This window comes from Phoca vitulina, unplaced genomic scaffold, assembly GCF_004348235.1.
Source record: "Phoca vitulina isolate PV1807 unplaced genomic scaffold, GSC_HSeal_1.0 scaffold18, whole genome shotgun sequence".
Lineage (NCBI taxonomy): Eukaryota > Metazoa > Chordata > Mammalia > Carnivora > Phocidae > Phoca > Phoca vitulina.
In genome coordinates this window covers 34,766,318-34,785,068 of record NW_022589721.1, presented here as the reverse complement: position 1 = coordinate 34,785,068, position 18,751 = coordinate 34,766,318, and the positions used below count along the sequence as shown (strand labels likewise).

The 18,751-nt window shown below is 57.0% G+C and overlaps 2 protein-coding genes across 2 annotated transcripts; both read right to left on the bottom strand.

The window, feature by feature from the left end:
- Window positions 1-891: 891 nt before the first annotated feature.
- On the bottom strand, window positions 892-4,353 carry GPAA1 (glycosylphosphatidylinositol anchor attachment 1). Its single transcript, XM_032415709.1, has 12 exons — window positions 4,202-4,353; window positions 3,737-3,916; window positions 3,542-3,653; window positions 3,207-3,354; window positions 3,025-3,126; window positions 2,744-2,940; window positions 2,473-2,669; window positions 2,227-2,380; window positions 1,968-2,063; window positions 1,619-1,809; window positions 1,369-1,539; window positions 892-1,236 (listed from the first exon to the last, which is right to left on the bottom strand). Exons 1-12 carry the CDS (start codon window positions 4,273-4,275, stop codon window positions 993-995), a joined length of 1,866 nt encoding a protein of 621 aa, XP_032271600.1. The 5' UTR covers window positions 4,276-4,353; the 3' UTR covers window positions 892-992.
- A 1,113-nt stretch (window positions 4,354-5,466) lies between these two features.
- EXOSC4 (exosome component 4) lies at window positions 5,467-7,441 on the bottom strand. Its single transcript, XM_032415736.1, has 3 exons — window positions 7,194-7,441; window positions 5,976-6,182; window positions 5,467-5,862 (listed from the first exon to the last, which is right to left on the bottom strand). The coding sequence occupies exons 1-3, from the start codon at window positions 7,362-7,364 to the stop codon at window positions 5,503-5,505; spliced, it is 738 nt and encodes a 245-aa protein (XP_032271627.1). The 5' UTR covers window positions 7,365-7,441; the 3' UTR covers window positions 5,467-5,502.
- Window positions 7,442-18,751: the final 11,310 nt, after the last annotated feature.

Sequence of the window (18,751 nt, the reverse complement as noted above, 5' to 3'; positions counted from 1 at the left end):
GCTAGTCACAGTGGGTCTCCAACACCCTTGCCGACCGCCATCCCCCACAATGCCGGACACAGAGGTGCCCATCAGCAGAGAACCAGCAGGGCTCTGCGGGCTAGAGCTTCCTCCATAGGACCTCCCAGGCCCCACCATTCTGGGTGTGGCACTGAAGGGACACTGGTCCCAAGTCCACTCTCCGCGTGGGGCCACTCTGCCGCCCCATCAGACCCTTCCGGGGAGCTGATGTGGGCCTGGCATCGCTGAAAAGCTACATTTTGCTTTCTTCTTCCCTTTCTTCCCTCCAGGATGGACACTAACCTCCCGACTCCTTTCAGAGGACCCGTGGCCTGCTGCCCCGAGGTGGTGCTGGGTGGGCTGTTCCACCTTGGCCTGCCTCTTAGGGTTGGCTGGCCTGGGCCGGCTCAGCTCCAAGGAAGCTGGCTAGGTGCCCCTCCCAGACCCACACCGAGGTTCTGGCCTCGGCAGTGCCACTCCCCACGCCCCAGGCCTTTTCTGCAGGGCTCCAGCTCCAACCCCTTTGCCCCTTCAACTCCAGCGCCGCAGACAGAGCAGTGTGGTCTCTGGGACCTCAGGTCCTGTCAGGCCCCAAGCCCTGCTCCCACTGTGTTTCCTCTTACCCAGCACCCTGCCTCCTACCGTGATGCCTCTGGGGCGGGGGCCAGGGCAGGGTCTGCGCGTGCCGTTTTCAGTCCAAGCCCAGTGTCCACCCGAGGCTCTCCTCCGAGGCTCATGTGGCTGGGCCCTCACTCCTGCCAGCAGTAAGTGGACCAGGGCAGTGCCCTCCAGAAAGGAAGTGTGTGGGAAGGCCAGGCCTTTAGGCAGAGCTTCTTGCCCACGGGCCTGGGGGCCCCACACGGACAGCAGACAGTTGGCCAACAGCCCAAAGGGCAGCTGAAGCAAAACTCCTGTTTATTTCCCAAGAAGGAGACAACACGGGGGTGGAGTCCCCACCCCAGTCCTGACGCTGCAGGGCCGTGGGCCACACATCACTTCCAGAAGAGCACGTTCCAGAAGAGCAGCCAGCAGGGGTAGAGGCCCAGAGCCAGCAGCGGAAAGAGCAGGGCGCCGTAGGTGTGGTGCTCCAGCATGCCCTGGGCCAGCGCAGCCAGGAAGAGCTGCCAGCCCTCGGCCAGCGACACTGGAGCCTCCCGCAGCTCCCGCCACAGGAACAAGCCGCCCAGCAGTGTGGCGGCCGGGCTCGTCAGCACCAGCAGGGCGGCGTAGAGCGGCCTGGGTGGAGGGGCAGGGTCAGGTCGGGCTCTGGGGGGGCACAGACACCGAGTGGGCGAGGGGGTCCCGCGGGAGGGCACAGTGGTGGTAAGGAGCACAGGGCCTGGGCTTGGGGCGTGGCACCGCACGTACCGGGGCCCACAGGGCTTGGTGAGGGCAGCAGCGGGCACCATGGTGGCAGCCAGCAGGAAGCCCAGCGAGAAGTTGGTGAGGGCGACGCAGGCCAACTGCAGCACCAGGTATATGAGGGCCACCAGCTTCAGCGCCATCCAGCCTCTGTCTGGGGCCTGTGCACTCACCACCCTGCGAGGCGAGGGGCTCAGAGGCGGTGCGTGTGCGGCCAGGGTGCCCCCGCCCTCCCCCACCCGGCCTAGCTCCTCACCGCTGGGTGCTGTGTGGAAGGGCCAGGCCCGCTGCGTAGATGGCCAGCAGGGTCAGCACCACGGCCTCGGCCTCGGCCACGGGGAAGTGCTGGGTGGCCACGTGTTGGCCCAGCACGGGCAGGATGTAAAGGGCCAGGCCCATGGCCTGTGAGATCAGCAAGGGCGCCACAAGCGAGGCCAGCCCCACGGTCTGCAAGAGCACACGGACACTGGGGAGATGGGCCCTGGGGCCAGGGGAGCCCCAAGGATCCTCACCACCACCCCACCGATCAAGACTGCACTGCAGCAGTAACGATCACCTGAAACCCTGGAAGCCCACCCCAAAAGCAGGAGCGGGGGGACCGTCACCTGTGTTGGCAGGAGGGGAGGACTAGGTCCAGAGGCCCCCCCAGGCTCCTCGGGGCCCACTCCGGCCTCATGCAACTGCATCCACAGTTCCAGAGCGTGGTCTAGTCAAGGATCCTGACGACAGGTGTGATGGAATCTGCCCGGCAGGGGACCCGGGGCTCACTCCCACTCCCCCACTTCAAGTACGGAGGGTCCTCCCCAGCCTAGAGTGGAGAGGACCTGAGACTGGCCACAAGTGGACACGGGGTCCAGAGGATATCTTGAGACCAAGGACCAAGAGCAAAAAGCCAACAGCAGGCATGTAGAGGCCGATGGGGACGAAGCGGGAAAGCGCGGGAAGCAGGTAGAAGAAGAAGGACTGGTGCAGGCGCTCCAGGAGATGGTTGAGCTTGCGGAACACGCCCTCCAGGGCCCTGCCAGGGTGGGATGGCGTCATGGCCAGCCAGGCCCCCCCGACGCCCCCCAATCCACCCCAAGATGGAAGGGTGGTCCAGAAGCCACTTACTTGCCCACTGCCACCAAGTCATACTTATATTGTCGGAAGCTATTAATGCCACGGATGGTCAGGGCCTCCACACGGTAGCGCAGGAAGAGGCCGTGAGGGCCATGGGGACGGCCAGAGGCCTGCTGCAGAACCATGAGCAGCAGCGTCTGCAGACCCTGCAGCGGCCCGTCTATGGACGTCCAGTCCTGGGGCTGGAGCTTAGAGGGTTTGGGGGCAAGGTCAGAGAAGCCCCACACAGGGCCCACACTTCCCAGCAGGCTGCCCCCCTTACCTTGCCCTGGAGAGTACACAGCAGCCCCCCTTTCTGACAGAAAGTCTGGAAGAGGTTGAGCAGATCGAGGTTGGGCAGCTGCCCGTTGAGCCCCTCCACAGCCACATCAAGGCTCGTGACCACGTCACTGCTCAGCTCCAAGGCCACAGCTGCCTGGATGGCCCCAGCCCGGCCCTGCAGAGGGGATGACTGCATGCCTGTAGGAGCAGGTGAAGGAGCTGCCTATGGGGGGCCGACGAGGACAGTGAGCCTGACAGAGGGGCCAGGGCAAGAGCACCCACCGGTGATGTTGACATCGTGGTAGGCCTCCAGCCAAGCCTCAGTGCCCAGAAGATCTTGTTCTGTCACCAGGAAGATGATGTCTTTGGCCCAGTAAATCTGCCCTGGAGGCCAGAAGCTAGGTCAGCAGGGCCTGGGACAGTGGCCAAACCCTCCCTTGCCAGCAGCAGCCCCTGAGCCTCACCCCGAAAGTGGGCAGCAAGTGCCAGCAGCAGCCCCACAGCCTGGCTGTTGGTGGAGTCAGGGCCGCAGGGCACGGTGAGCACCAGGGACTCGGTGCTGGCAGCGCGCGGGGCCCGCAGGATGCCATACACGTTGGTACCTGACACCATCTGCGTGAGTATCGGAGAAGCGTCAGCACCACCCCACCCCGGACGGCGGAAGCCTCTCCCTCGTCGCCCTAGACTGCCCACCAGGGATTCCCGGGGCCCCAAGACACGCCACCACCGGGCTTCCCGGCCCCAAGCCGCCCTCTCGAGGTGCTTTTTGGTCCCACGCACACCCCCTCCCCCACAGTACATAGCGCTCGTGGGTCTCATCAGGAAAGGGCAGTTTCCGGGAGAAACTCTGCGTGTAGACCTCCAGCCCCACTGACCGCATCGTCCGCTCCAGCCACGCCACTGGCAGAGCCCTAGAGACACAACGAGAGCCGCTGGGCAGAGCTCCCTGGCTTTGAGCACCACTGTCTCCCCGTACCCGCAGCTCTCCGCTCACCCCGACTTCCTGCGGTGGGCAGCAAAGTCTCGGGCAAAGCTCCGGGCACGGTCTCCGCCCGCAAACTGCTCCTCCACCATGGTGGAGCCCATGGCGTTCTCCGACATGTAAGTGCGTTGGGTCAACGGCGGGAAAGCCAGCGCCAGGAACCAGGCGATGCCCGCCACGTAGCTGAGCACGCTGCAGGGAGAGGGTGGAGGGGGCCCCGGAGCATTAGCGCGTCCGGGGACTCCCGCCCGTGGCCTCCACCTCTGCACCGGGGATGGCGGGGGCGTGTCTGAGGGACCTGGCCCCGGAGTCCCGGCACTCGGGACGTCGGACGGGAGGGCTGAGCCCCAGACCCGATGCCCCGAGCGAGGCCCACGGGCGCGACGCGACTGGCGCGAGCAGCCCGCGGGGGGTGGGGGCGTCGGCAGCTCGAGCCCCGGGTCCTCCGGGCCCCGCCTCCCTGGGCCCAGCGCTCACCAGAGCGGCGCGTTCAGACGCAGCACGAGGCGGGCGAGGGCGCGCCGGCGCACCGGGTCCGACAGGAGGCCCATGGCGAGGAGGGGCGGCTCCGGGGCCGCGCTCGCCCGCCAGCCCCAGCCGCCTAACCCGCGCCGCGCTCCCGCCGGACCCGAAGCCCCGCGCCCGCTCGCACTTCCGGTCCCGAAGGCCCTCGCGCCGCCGCGCATGCCCAGAGCAGAGGTCGTGCGGGGCTGGACTGCGGTGGGAGTGTCTCCGCCCGCCGGGAGCGGCCTCCAGGAGGACCCGCCTCCAGGACGACCGGCCGGCAGGTGTACTGCGCCAGAGGAAAGCAGTGAAGACGACCAGCTGCCGCCGCGGCTGGTTGGGGAGAGCGAGAATCAGGGAGGGGATGAACAGGACAGGTGGGAGGGAAACTGGAGAGCACGGACGCCCCAGGATGTTGAACGTGCTGCTACGGGCAATGACAGGCCTGGGTGCCATGGGTGGGTAGGGAAGGAAGAGGGTTCCCGTGGACTGAGACCAAGGCATTGGCAGATTCATTTCTATGGATGTTGGTCAAAAATGGCAGTGAGTGCAGAAGGGAAATCACAGTGTGAGCCCAGCACCAAAGTTATCAGGGTCAGATGACCACCGGGAGGAAGGTGCAGATGGTACTCTTGGCCAAAAGGGTTTCAAAAGAGCTGGGGTATGTGGAGTAGAAAGTGGGGAGCACTCCTATTCAGATCAGGAGGTGCCTGGGTGAGGGCTGCAAAGGCCAGTGTTTGGGGTTCAGGCAGGCGGCGCGTGCGCGTCTGTGCGTATGTAGTGAAGACCCCTTCGCAACCCCTTCCCCCAGGTGAGAACATGTTATCTGTTGTACTTTTGGAGTCTGAGGTTAAGTAGGCCCCAAGGGCTCCTAGGGTGGAAGGGGCCATTCAGTTCAAGCTATAGTCCAGAGGATGTGGGGCATGGCCCCCACATCTCCATGGTGGGCCCCGGATATGCTGGCGTGAAAACAGACTCCAGTCCAGTGGCTTGGCTCGTTATGCCAGGCCACGTCTCACTGCTCAGCTGCCTTGAACCCTTCCTGGCACAACTGCTCTGTTCATCCAGGGACACACTCCCCGCCCCCCCCCCTCAGGCTGTGAGCCTTGAGGCTGCAAGAGGTATGTATTTCATGTGTGGGGGATGGGGATGGTCCCTAGTCACCCCAGGGGCAAGCACCAGGCCAGGCTCTGAGGGTGTAGTAGTGCTGTGGGGAGATCAAAATACAGCAGATTATGTGTGGGTTTTATTCTGGGCATGAGGGGACCAGATGCTCAGTCCCCTAGCAAAATAGAGGCCTCACGTACATGTTGCCGAACCACACGGTCCAGCAGTGTGTGCACGTCCCGGGCAGCCCGGGCAGCGGCCTCTAGCACCTGCTCCAGGTGGTCCTCATGTAGCCTGGCATCCATTTCAAGGAGTGCAATCTGGCCTGAGGCCGGCAGCAAGGCCAGGGCCAGCTGAGGACCACCAGCTGCCTCTTCCACGTGGCTGAGGTCCGCCAGAGCTGTGTTGTCCACAAAGCCAGCTGAGCAGGCACACACAAAGTCCCGCATGGGTATTCCGGCATCCAGCACTGCCAGCGTGGCTGCATTCACACAAGCTGCATAGGTCCCACCGTCTGCCTGCAGCACCTGCAGGAACCCCCCAGTGGCATCAGTCCCTTAGGCTCTTGACCCCTGACTGCCATCCCCACCTCCCCCTCCAACCCTCTCCCTCCCTGGGTTGATGGCTGCTGCTTGCTCACCTGCACATATATATCAATCTGGGAGCGCGGGTGCAGCTGCGTAAGGATGGCGGCCTCGAAGGTCTGACGCAGCTGCAGGCCCATCTCACAAGACTTACGGTCCCCGTGTGGTCGCCGCTTGCGTTCGCCTGTGCTGAAGGTCGCAGAACTATACTGACAGTTCACCAGGGCCCTGTCTGGCAGGGCTCGTGCTCGGGAGCCCCGGATCTGGGGGAGGAAGGACACATGAGCCAGGCTCACTGCTCCCCAGCTCACACTACCCTTCCTTTGGCTCAGGCCCCAGACCTCAGCTTCCCTCTCACGCTCCTTCTACTTCCATTTCCAGAAGCACAGCTACTTTACCTCCGCAACAGCTTGTGGGAGCGCCGGTTGGCCAGTCTCTAAGCCACCATCGTGCCTGGGTATGATTTCTCTTAACAGGCCTGTTTCCATCCCCGCCTCATCTCCTCCCAACCCATTCTCCATTTGTAGCCAGAGCGGGTATATCCACAAATATCAAGTCTGATTTCGTCTCCTCTACACATTCACATATTCTACTGCCTCGCAAAGCTTCCCCATCACGTGTGAGATAAAATCCTAGTTTCCCCGGTCTACAAGGCGGCGAGTTCTTGCGTCCCTAGAGACGCCTCGATCCCATCTTGAGTTCTTCCCCATCTCCCCACGAGCAGCCCTTCTGCTCTGCAAACGCGCCACGCTTGTTTCCACCCCAGCGCTCTTCCCTTCTCCAGGAATGGAGACATGGCACTAAAACCAGGTTTTATTTACAGTCCCTGTCCTCGCGGAGTTTACGTTCCCGTGAGGAGTTAAACGAAGGGCTAGGTGAATTGATGTCTGAGGTGACCGGTTTTGGAAAGGCAGGGAAGGGTGTGGTGGTAGGGGAGGCGGCTCGCCACGTGAGTAAGGTGGTCGGGGGAGGCGGCCCCCGGAGGATGACGTCGGAGTGGGCCGCCGAGAGGAGCAGGAGGCGGAGGAGAGAGCGGGAGCGCGCCTGGAGCTTCCAGGAATAGCAAGGATGGGTGCAGGGCGGAGGGGACGGCGGCCGGTGCGAAAGGTGGGGACCGCGGTGCACCACACTGCAAGGACCTCGGCTTGGACTCCGAGCGAGCCGCGACGGAGAAGATGGGCTGCGTGAACGGAGGCGCGCCAGCCGGGCCTCCAGAGCCTCAGCTCAGCCCGTAGGCCCCGCGCACCCCGCCCGGCTCGCGCATGCCCACTCGCCTCGTGCGGCCCGTAGACCACCGCAAGCGCCTTGGTGTTGCCTTGCTCGATGTAGGCCGAGCCGTCGGCCTGCGCGAACACGCCCATCCGCGCCTGGATCTTGCGCAGCTCCCCCGCGCGCCGTCCGTCTACCCGGTAGCCCTGGTCCGACAGGAGCTCCAGGCCCGCCATGTCGCCCGGCTGCTAGCCGTGCTTCCGCCTCCCTCAAAACTACAGCTCCCGGCGGCTCTACCCCCACTTCCGACCTCCCAGGGGCCTACGGTTTCCGCCGGTCCGACCCCCCCCCACTTCCGGCCTCGGAGAACTACGGTTCCCCCAGGGCGCCAGGCGGCCCCACTTTCTCTACTTCCGGTCGTGGGAAACTACGCTCCCCCGCGGCGCCACTTTCCTCACTTCCGGCCCCGGGAATGTGCGGACCCAGGGGAGGAGGGCTGTGCCCGCGGCCGTTTTGATGAGCTTTCCCACGGCTGCCAGAGGTGGGGACCGGCTCGGGCAAGAACCCCCGGTCGCGCCCCCTTGGGTTTGTCGTGGGGGCGGTCCTTATGCTCCCCGGGACCTCCCTGGCTTTTGCCGCACGCGCCTACGCCGGCTCGCAAAGCTCTCAGGACTCCCGCCGCGCCTGCGCCCCGCTGGCCCCGCCCCCGCCAGCCCCGCCCCGCGCCAGCCCCGCCCCGCGCCTGCACCTGCGCCCCCCCGGCCCTGGCTCGCCCGCTGGCTGGCCTCTGCCGCTCCGCGTCCGCGGAGGCTCCTTGCGGGATCGGCGGGCGAGCGCAGCTCGTGCTGGAAGGAAGCGGCGTCCTGTCTCTGATGGTTTCTAGTTCTTCCGCAGCCATAAATGCATTCATTCTCCCAAGCTGAGGCACACCTTGTGTTTTTTTTTGTTTTCTTACCGTTTAGTGTTTACATTTGTTCATTAAAAAAATTGACGCATAATTTGTATCGTACACAGGCATGCTCATATTCTTTTTATATTATTTTTTAAAAGATTTTATTTATTCATTAGAGAGCATGAGCAGAAGGGAGCAGCAGGCAGAGGGAGAAGCTGACTGCCTGCTGACCTGGGATCCCTTGGCAGGACTCACTTCCAGGACCCTGAGGTCATGACCTGAGCCAAAGGCATCAGGCATTAACCATCTGAGCCACCCAGGTGCCCCTCATTCTCTTTAGATAGCGATGTAGGAAAGATGTTAGGGTTCGAAGCCAACCGCCAAGAAAGAATTCTCAAGATGTCTTGGGTGCATAAAGGTGATTTTAGGGACGCCTGGGTGGCTCTGTTGGTTGGGCGTCTGCCTTCAGCTCAGGTCATGATCCCAGGGTCCTGGGATTGAGTCCTGCATCAGGCTCCCCGCTCAGCGGGGAGTCTGCTTCTCCCTCTCCCACTCCCCCTGCTTGTGTGCTTTCTCTCTGACAAATAAATAAAATCTTTCTTTAAAAAAAAAAAGTGGTTATATTAAAGCACAGGGACAGAACCCGTGGGCAGAAAGAGCCACGCTGGGGTCATGAGGAGTGACCCATTATACACTTTCAAGTTGGGAGGGGGTTAGGGAGAGCGTAAGTCTCTAAGGAATTTTGGAAGCAAGATTTCCAGGACCTCGAGGGGGCTAGCTATTGTTGGGAAAGGGTTATTTATTACTGTCTAATAAAACCTTAGTCATGAGACCCTTCAGATGTAGATCAGTGGGTCATATGCTTGGGGGGTGGTTAGAGATAAAGGAGATTTCTAAAGGACTTTTTGTATGTTAATGTAGACTCACAGGATGGGGGCGGGGGAGTCAGGCTAGGATTGCCTCTTGCCCTTAGCGGAGTGTCAACATCCAGGCAGCTGAGCCCCTAGAGGAAGGTCCCTCTGCCTGTTCCAAGGACTTGTCAGGGGGCTGTAAGGAGATCTAATAATTTTTCTTCTGCCTTTGCTTCCCACATCAATAGGGCATTTAAGACTTTCTTTTCCTCGTTTGCATAACCTTAGTGACTTTGAATAACAAAAAGCAATTATATTATCGAGTCTTGCAGTCCTGAGGGTTGCCTGGGCTCATCTAGTTGGTTTGCACTTAGGATCCTTCCTGCCGGTGGTCACTGCGAATGGTGACAGCTGTGGTCTTGAGGGCTTCCTCTCTCACATCTTTGGTGATTGATGCTGGCTGTTGGTCAGGACCTCATCCGGGTTGGTGGCCTCTCCGTGCAGCCAATGCTTCCTGCAAGCATGGCGCCTGGACTCCAAGGTGACCTCAAAAGACAACAAGGTGGGTACGTATGCACCTAGCCTCAGAAGTCATATAGTGTTATTCCCACCAGACTATATGGGTCAAGGTGGTCACAAAGGTGTGCCCAGGCTCAAGGGAGGGGACATGGACCCTGCCCCACAAGAGAAGCAAGATCAACATCAGGCCATAAGAAGAGCAGGTAGAATGGACACACTGTAGCAGGCAAGAGCCCGAGTCTTGCAAGCACGGTGTCCCCGTCAAGGTACTGGTCTCCTAGATGAATGCAGCACACGGGCTGGGAGCCAGCCTCGGCCCTGCCCCTGTGCCTGGTCTGAAGCCGTGATGGCTGGCCTCCTCTGTGACTCACCACCCGCCATGTCCCCGCTGTCAGTTCTTCGGCTGGACCTAGCTGGTTATGGGTGTAGTGACCGGGCCGTTTTCCCCAGCAGTTTGAGCTTGTGTTGTCCCTGTTCTAATCGGGTCGAGACTGCAGTGGCTGTCCATTGATGCGTGTGGAAGCCCCACCGGTGTCCCCACAGCTGTCCTGTCCCGGTTGCATAGCAGTGACACTGGTAGCCCAGGACGTTCAGTAGCCTAAGCAGCACAGGGCCCAGAGCGGCCGGGTGGTGGCTGCTCCCTCCAGATCCGTGGGACCTTCATTGTGTCAATTGGGGGGAGTGTTCCCTCCACCCCTGGGAACAAAGCCTCCAACCTGGTAGCATCTCCACCTTAGCAGGCCATTCCTGCCCCCTTGGCTCTCTGACCCCGTGCTGTAACCATGGGTAGATCCAGGGTTGGGGGCCTAACATGTACACAAATTTGGGAGCTATGTTTGGGATCCCCAAGACCACTCCTGGGTTCAGTGATTTGCTTGGAGGGCTTGTAGGATTTGGCACAGATTGTTGAACTTGTGGCTGAGATTTATTACAGAGAAAGGATAGTAATCTAAATCAGCAAAGGAATAAGGCTCATGTGGCAAAGTTAGGGAACCAAGCACAGTTTCCCGAACCTTCTCCCCAGGACACACTACACCCCCAGCAGTGAGTGGAGACTCAGCACCTAGGGCATTCGCGGGGGCTGGGCAGGGTCTGGCACGTACCCCAACCCCAGGTGCCTAGGAGGAAGGCAGGAGTTCAGCATAAACCATATTTGTTTGTACAGATTAGGCTCATTGAGCCACTCTTAGGGAATGGCAGGAGCCTTCCTGAAATTGAAGCTCCCAGATGCTGGCTAATGTTAATGTAGACTCACAGGATCAGGGAGGGGGAGTCAGGCTAGGATTGCCTCTTGCCCTTAGCAAAGTGTCAACATCTGAGGCATCCTGAGTGCATCTTACAAAGGAGAGCGGTCTGAGCCCCGCTGTGTTAACTCTTTCCTGAATAGTGCTGTTTTCAAAAATAGAAGACAAAATCATATACCTGAAACCAAGTGAATAGAGTGAGAAAAGAAATCCTAACACGTAACATAAATTTTTAGAGTTGACCGGTATCACAAACATCACAAAACACAGAGAACCAACATAATGTCATGAATTATCTTCCTGAAATATTTCTCTAACACTTTTCCCTTATGCTTTTTGGATGCATGCTCTGATGGTCTATTAGGATGACAACGTTTGGGGCGCCTGGCGGGCTCAGTTGGTGGAGCGTGCAACTCTTGATCTCGAGGTTGTGAGTTCGAGCCCACCTTGGGTGTAGACGTTACTTAAAATAAAAAAATGACATTTAAAAAATTTTTTATTGTTATGTTAATCACCATACATTACATCATTAGTTTTAGATATAGTGTTCCATGATTCATTGTGCATAACACCCAGTCCTCCATGCAGAACGTGCCCTCTTTAATACCCATCACCAGGCTAACCCATCCTCCCACCCCCCTCCCCTCTAGAACCCTCAGTTTGTTTCTCAGAGTCCATCGTCTCTCATGGTTCGTCTCCCCCTCCGATTTCCCCCCCTTCATTCTTCCCTTCCTACTATCTTCTCTTTTTTTTTTTTTTCTTAACATATATTGCATTATTTGTTTCAGAGGTACAGATCTGAGATTCAACAGTCTTGCACAATTCACAGCGCTCACCATAGCACATACCCTCCCCAGTGTCTATCACCCAGCCACCCCATCCCTCCCACCCCCAGCACACCAGCAACCCTCAGTTTGTTTCCTGAGATTAAGAATTCCTCATATCAGTGAGGTCATACAATACATTTGTGATGTCATCGTCTATCTACAGAGAGAAGATAATTCAGTCTCTTTTCTAACATGTTTGATTAAGGGTTTTTTTTTACTATAGCTTAGAAAAGTTGTTTTCAGATAATGGCTCCTGTGGGTAATATGGTGTAAGTTTTGGGGCGCCTGGGTGGCTCAGTCGTTAAGCGTCTGCCTTCGGCTCAGGTCATGATCCCAGAGTCCTGGGATTGAGCCCCACATGGGGCTCCCTGCTCAGTGGGGAGTCTGCTTCTCCCTCTCCCACTCCCCCTGCTTGTGTCCCCTCTCCCGCTGTGTCTCTCTCTGTCAAATAAATAAAATCTTTAAAAAAATATATGGTGTAAGTTTTTAGAATTGTTAAATTTGAGGAGCCGTCTATCAAATTTCATCTACATATGAGCCCTAAGATTTCAGGGCCTTTGTGGTTTTCTTGTTTGTGACTAAATGACCTTGGATATTTTTTGAACTGATGACACTCATTAGCCAATTGCATCGGCCCAAGGTGTCCTGACGCCCAGCGCGGAGGGAGGCCCATGTGTCCCTGGAAGCCATTTGCACACCAGACTGACAGCAATAGCTTAACCATTCCAGGACGTGGCGTCCCTGCTAAACCCAGACTAAATGTCGCCCCAGCTCGACCTCCTGAGCAGTGCCCCTCCAGTTCCATGCAGCACGGACGGAGTGACTGAAAGCAGGCTGTGGTGGGAAGAGAGCTTTCACCGACGGTGATTATTTCACTTTTGCAAATTTTACTAAATGTGAGGCCCCACCCTGGAAGGGGCTGTGTGAGTGCAGGGTGAGCCTGTCCCCAGAGACCTGACCCCTGAAGACAGACACATCCCAATGGTGTCCCACCCTCAGAGGGGCCACTAACCAGCTGGGAATGTGCAGGACCCTCCACTGATGGTCACTTTTCCATTAGGTTGATGGGGGACTTGGGAAGACGGGTGAGTCCCAGGATCATGAGCTCGTTGCCACAGGCCGTCAGCTCTAACGTGGGTCCCTCGTGTGCAGCACACACAGTGGGAAGTAAGGTAGTGGGTGAGCCTCGGTGGAGGGGTCAGCAGGGGCTCCAGGTGGAGGGGTCCAGGGTGGCGGTCACTGCTGCGTGGGCTGGGGCTCCAGCAATAGCGGTGGTGCCCGTGCAGGACCGCCCCTGCCCTGCAGCCGCCCAGCTCGTGAGCGCCTGCCCAAGCAGGGCTTCAGTGTCTTTGTCTGCGAAGCCCAACGTCTGGGCTTCAAAGGCAGTTCCTGTTACCTACCCCTCCCAGGCAGCTGCCACATTCTTCTGTTTCTTTGCCTGTCTCATAACTTTTTGTTGAAAACTGGACATTCGAGATGATCTATTATAGTGATTCTGGAGCATGATTAGCCAATCCCTCCTCGGGCTTGTTGATCTTGCTGTTTTGTTAGTTTATTAATCTGGTGGCTTGTTGGACTCTCCTGTGAAGTCTCTTCCTCCAGTGTGCAGTCTATGATGTCACTACTCGGACCCCTCGCCCCCACCCCCGGGGTCTTATATTGAAGCCTGGCTTCCTAGAAGTCCCATCTGGAAGGCGCAGCTTGGGGTTCATCCACCAACTGGGCAAAGCTTGGCCTTAAGCTCCCCCCGCCAGTGAAGCACCATCCTTTGCTGATGGATCAGTGTGTGGTCGGGGAACGCCTCGCTGTCAGCCAGGGCCACGGGCTGAAGAACACCCTCCACGGAGATCTAGATCCTCGTCCCTGAAAGCCACGAATGTTACCTTATACGGCAAAAGGAACCTTGCAGGTATGGCTAAGTTAAGGATCTTGAGGTGGGAAGATTGTTGTGGGTTACCCAGCCGAGCCCTCGATGTCATCATGAGTATCTTTGTGAGACGGAAGCAGAGGGAGATTCGGTTACAGGAGAAGAGAAGGCAAAGTGATGGTGGGGAGAGACTGGAGTGATGTGGCCCCAAGCGCTGGACGCTGCGCCCAGTGAATTCCCCCCGGAACCTCCAGAAGGAACCGTCCCGTACACACCTCGATTTTAACCCACAGTACTCTGCCTGAGCTTCCGGCCTCCGGGACTGTAAGAGAATAAATGTGTGCTGTTTCAAGCCTTCCGCTTTCCTCATTCTTCACCGCGAGGATCTCCCCGTCTCCGACATCGGCACACTCGCCCTGAGGAAGTCAGCCCGCGCAGCCACGCGTCCCGGCGGCCTCTCGCTGGGGGCGGCGGCCAGGGGAGGCTGCTTCTCCCGGAGGAAGGCCCCTGCTCCGCCCGTGGGTGTTGGGGGCGTGGTGGGCCTCAGCCGGTGCTGCCCAATGGACCCTCCGCCCAGCGGCCGGCCACACGCGCTCGGGGTGGAGCTTCCAGGCCCGGGAACGCCGGCTGGGAGGGAGGGGGTTCTGGCCCCAATGCCCCGGGTTCTGCTTCTCTCACCCAGACGGCAGACCTCCTAGAATAGACGCCGTGTGCCCTTTGGTCAAAACCCAGAGGGAGGGGTCACATAGCCGTCCCGGAAGTCCCGCCCCTGTCGGGTTCTCAAGGTCAAGGCGTGACGCAGCCGCGCCGTCACTTCCTCCGCATTCTTCTGGTCAAATGAGGCGCAAGGCCAGTTCCCGCTCCAGGGGACGATAACCGGGCCTCATTTCTTACGGGAGGGTAGGCAGCGTGTCTCCACGCGGCAGCCGGGGTCGGCCACCCACGCGCCCTCCGGCGAGGCGGGAAGGGCTGCTTCTGCCAGGGCGGGGGCTGGCGGGGGTCTGGGCGGCCCCCGCGTGTCCCCGCCCGGCCCCCTGCGGCCCTGCGGCCTTACAGTCAAGTTCTGCATCTACTGCCGGTGCCGGGTAGCCCGTGGCTTCGGTCCACACCGGTGTGTCCGCTCGCAGCTCTACCGGGCCGGCCTGGCCCAGCGCGCCTGCGCCGAGAAGCTGGACGCCATGCCTATCCTTCTCAGCGTGAAGAACCTTCTTTTTGTTAAAACGGAGGTAAAAGTGGTGCATGACACCACACGTAAGCTTCAGGCCTACGACCTCATACCTGACGTCTGTAGACGCTGCGCGGTGGTCACCGGAGACTACTGACCACCATCACTTACAACTGACACCCCGCACCCACCGCACCCACCCCGACCCCTTCCCTCGGGCGGCCGTCAGCCCCTTCTCCGCATCCACGAGTTCACGTGCTGATTTGTTTGTTCAGATTCCACGTGAGTGAAATCACGCATTTGCCTTTATCTGACTTATTTCATGCAGCATTATACCCTCAAGATCCATCCATGTGCTGAAAAGCAGCAAGATTTCGTTCTTTTTTTTTCTGGCTGAGTAATATTCTACAGTGCGCGCGTTCGTGTGTGCGCGCGCGTCCATGCGTGCGTGTGCGTGCTCGTGCGCGCGCTCGTGTGTGTGCGCGCATGCGCGTGTACACCACACCCTCTAACCGTTCATCCACCGATGGACGCTTGGGTTCTTTCTATATCGTGACTATTGTAAATAATGCGCTATGACCATAAGCGTGCAGATACCTGTTTGAATTAGTGTTTTTGGTTTCTTCAGATAAATACCCAGGAGTGGAATAGCTGGATCGTAGGGCATTTCTATTCTTATTTTTTTGAGGAAACTCCATACTGTTTTCCACAGTGGTTGCACCAATTAGCATTCCCACCAACAGTGCACGAGGGTCCCTTTTTCCCACATCTTTGCCAAAACTCGTTATTTCTTGTGTTTCTGACATTAGCCATTCTAACAGGTGTGAGGTGATATCTCATTGTGGCTTTGGTTTGCATTTCCCCAATAATTAGTGATGTTGAATGTCTTTTCATGTGTCTGTTGGTCATCTGCATGTCTTTGGAAACATGTCTATTCAGATCCTCTGCCCATTTTTTAATCAGGTTGCTTTTCTTTTTATTGTTGAGTTGTACGAGTTCTTTATATATTTTGAATATTGACCCCTTAGCAGATGGATGACTTGCAAATATCTTCTCCTGTTCAGTAGGTTGCCTTTTCCTTTTGGTGATGGTTTCCTTTGCCCACAAGCAGGGGCAGAGGGAGAGGGAGAAGCAGACTCCTCACTGAGCAGGGAGCCTGATGTGGGGCTGGATCCCAGGACCCTGGGATCATGACCTGAACCAAAGGCAGATGCTTAACCTACTGAACGACCCAGGCGTCCCACTCCTACGCATTTCAGTGCTGCCTTTTTGTCCTTTGTTGTGGAGGCTCTGCTCATCCAGTTTTCAGGGCTTTTTCAGAAGGAATTCCTCCATATGCAATTGTAAATTTGTTGTGTCCTTGGAAGGAGATGAGTTCAGGATCTTCCATGCCTCCATCTTGTGAAGAACTTTCGTTAGTATTTCTTGTGAGGCAGGTCTTCTAGCAGGAAGTTCTCTGTCTTTGTTTGTCTTGGACTGCCTTTATTTTACTTTAATTTCCCAAAGATCACTTTCCAGAATTTAGGATTCTTGCTTGAGTCATTAAAAGAATGACTGAATATGTCATCTCATTGTTTCCTGCCCTCCATTGTTTCTGATGAGAAGTTAGGTGTTGATCTTATTGGGTTTTCTCATATGTGAGAAGTCATTTTTATCTTGTGATTTTGGAGGTTTTCTCTTTGTCTTTTAGTATTTTGACTATGATATGTCAGCTCCTAGAGGCCACCCACATTTCTTGCCACATGGCCCCTTCAGCAGTGGAGAATCTCCTTTGCATGGAGTCTCTTTCACACTTTGATCTCTTCCCTAGGAAGGGACCTATTATTTTAAGGTCCCACCTAATTCAGTAAGTCTCATCCAAGATAATCTCCCTTTTTACCTCAGCTGTGCCATATGAATAATCTTATCATGGGTGTAAAACCCATTTTATTCTGGGATTATGCAGGGCACGGACACCAGTGCAGGAGTCCTTGGGGGCCTTAGAATTCTGCTTACCACAGTCCCCACTCTGAGAGTGTCTGAGTTGGAAGTTGATGGCCCTGAGCCTGTCACTCCTTTGAGCTAAGATCTTTAGTCCTTGCAGAAATGCCCTGCTCCATAATCCTTAGAATTAGGATATTTCCTAATTATAGGAACTATTAAAATTGTCATAATTTCCATTGAGCTTAAGTGCAGTTGCCACCCCGTCCCCTGGAACGCTGCTGTCGGAGGTGTCCCCCTCCACGGTCAGCGCTGCGAAGACCCTCCCCCCAGAGCTTGTCGTTCCCAGGAGAACCTACTGGTTAACAGGTGGAAACTGCACTGAGCAGACCAGCAAAAAGGAAATGATGATGTGAAATAAATACTAATCATAACTGAGAAAAGGACAGGGAAGGACAGCAAGAGCACAGAACTGTCCCGTTAGAAGGCCCACTGGGTGAGAGAAGGAAGTCCTTGGTGGGTTCTAAACTGTAAACCCCATGCTACCCTTCGGGGTGGCTCCCCTGCGACCGGGAATCTGCTGTCCTCAGCCCTTTCTCGGGGTCTCCCTGCTGCTTGCCCCGCCCTCTCCCATGAGGTTGTGACCCTGTCTGTGCTGCCTCCCCAGGGTGCCTGGCCTCCCTGTGCACTGCTCCCCGACCACCCCTGCCCCAGGCTCAGCACCGCCTGGTCCATCTCTGCTTCCAGCCCCATCCTAATGCACTTGCTGACTCACCCCACGTCCCTGGAATCCTGACCCACCCTAGTCTTCACTGTGCAGCTCCCGGGGCTGCTAGGCCAAAAGAGCCCCCTCCTTCAGGGCAGCTCAAACACCCTCTCTCCTGGCCCCTTCAGATGCTGTGCTGGCTGTGACCACCTCGGGGACCATGCCCAGTCACCCAGCCCCATGACCTGGCACAGGCAGGTGGAGATGCTGCCGCTGGTGGCCATGGGGATGCCCGAATCTTTGACTCCCTCTCCCTGCAACACATCTGTGCCAGGCTGGGATAAAGTAGCTTCCAATGAACAGACACTTCTGCAAAGAAGACATCCAGATGGCCAACAGACACACGAAAAAATGCTCCACATCACTTGCCATCAGGGAAATACAAATCAAAACCATGATGAGATACCACCTCACACCGGTCAGAATGGCTAAAATTAACAAGTCAGGAAACGACAGATGTTGGCGAGGATGCGGAGAAAGGGGAACCCTCCTACACTGTTGGTGGGAATGCAAGCTGGTGCAGCCACTCTGGAAAACAGTATGGAGGTTCCTCAAAAAGTTGAAAATAGAGCTACCCTACAACCCAGCAATTGCACTACTGGGTATTTACCCCAAAGATACAAATGTAGGGATCCGAAGGGGTACGTGCACCCCAATGTTTATAGCAGCAATGTCCACAATAGCCAAACTGTGGAAAGAGCCTAGATGGCCATCAACAGATGAATGGATAAAGAAGATGTGCTGTATATATACAATGGAATATTATGCAGCCAACAAGAAAATGAAATCTTACCATTTGCAAGAACGTGGATGGAATTAGAGGGTGTTATGCTAAGCAAAATAAGCCAATCAGAGAAAGACAATTATCATATGATCTCACTGATACGTAGAATTTAAGAAACAAAACAGAGGATCATAGAGGAAGAGAGGAAAAAATAAAACAAGATGAAATCAGAGAGGGAGACAAACCATAAGAGACTCTTTTTTTTTTTTTTTTAAGATTTTTATTTATTTATTTGACAGAGAGAGACACAGCGAAAGAGGGAACACAAGCAGGGGGAGAGGGAGAGGGAGAAGCAGACTCCCCGCTGAGCAGGGAGCCCGATGCGGGGCTCGATCCCAGGACCCTGGGATCATGACCTGAGCCGAAGGCAGACGCCCAACGACTGAACTACCCAGGCGCCCCCATAAGAGACTCTTAATCTCAGGAAACAAACTGAGGCTTGCTTGAGGGGTGGGGTGGGGGGATGGGGTACCTGGGGGATGGACATTAAGGAGGGCATGTGATGTATTGAGCACTGGGTATTATATAAGACTGATGAATCACTGATCTCTACCTCTGAAGTGAATAATACACTGTATGTTAATTAATTGAATTAAAATTAAATTAAATTTAAAAAAAGAAGCTTTCACCCTCCAGGAGGGGCTTCCTAGAGGGACTCTAGGCCCTAGCCATTTGGCCATCAGGGGCCAGAGGTCAGAGGTCAGGTATGCCCTGCTCAAGGTGGTCGGAACCGCTGGGCCCTGGAATGCGGCTGAGGCATGGCGGGGGGGGGGGGGGGGGGGGGGGGG

Coding starts and splice junctions, on each gene's coding strand:
- GPAA1 (XM_032415709.1), bottom strand. CDS start 4,275: ATGGGCCTCCTGTCGGACCCGGTGCGCCGGCGCGCCCTCGCCCGCCTC. Junction 2,064..2,226: donor TCTTGGTCCTTGGTCTCAAG/ATATCCTCTGGA, acceptor TGACTAGACCAC/GCTCTGGAACTGTGGATGCA. Junction 1,810..1,967: donor CTCCCCTCCTGCCAACACAG/GTGACGGTCCCC, acceptor GTGCTCTTGCAG/ACCGTGGGGCTGGCCTCGCT.
- EXOSC4 (XM_032415736.1), bottom strand. CDS start 7,364: ATGGCGGGCCTGGAGCTCCTGTCGGACCAGGGCTACCGGGTAGACGGA. Junction 6,183..7,193: donor TGGTCTACGGGCCGCACGAG/GCGAGTGGGCAT, acceptor TTCCTCCCCCAG/ATCCGGGGCTCCCGAGCACG. Junction 5,863..5,975: donor AGATTGATATATATGTGCAG/GTGAGCAAGCAG, acceptor GGGTTCCTGCAG/GTGCTGCAGGCAGACGGTGG.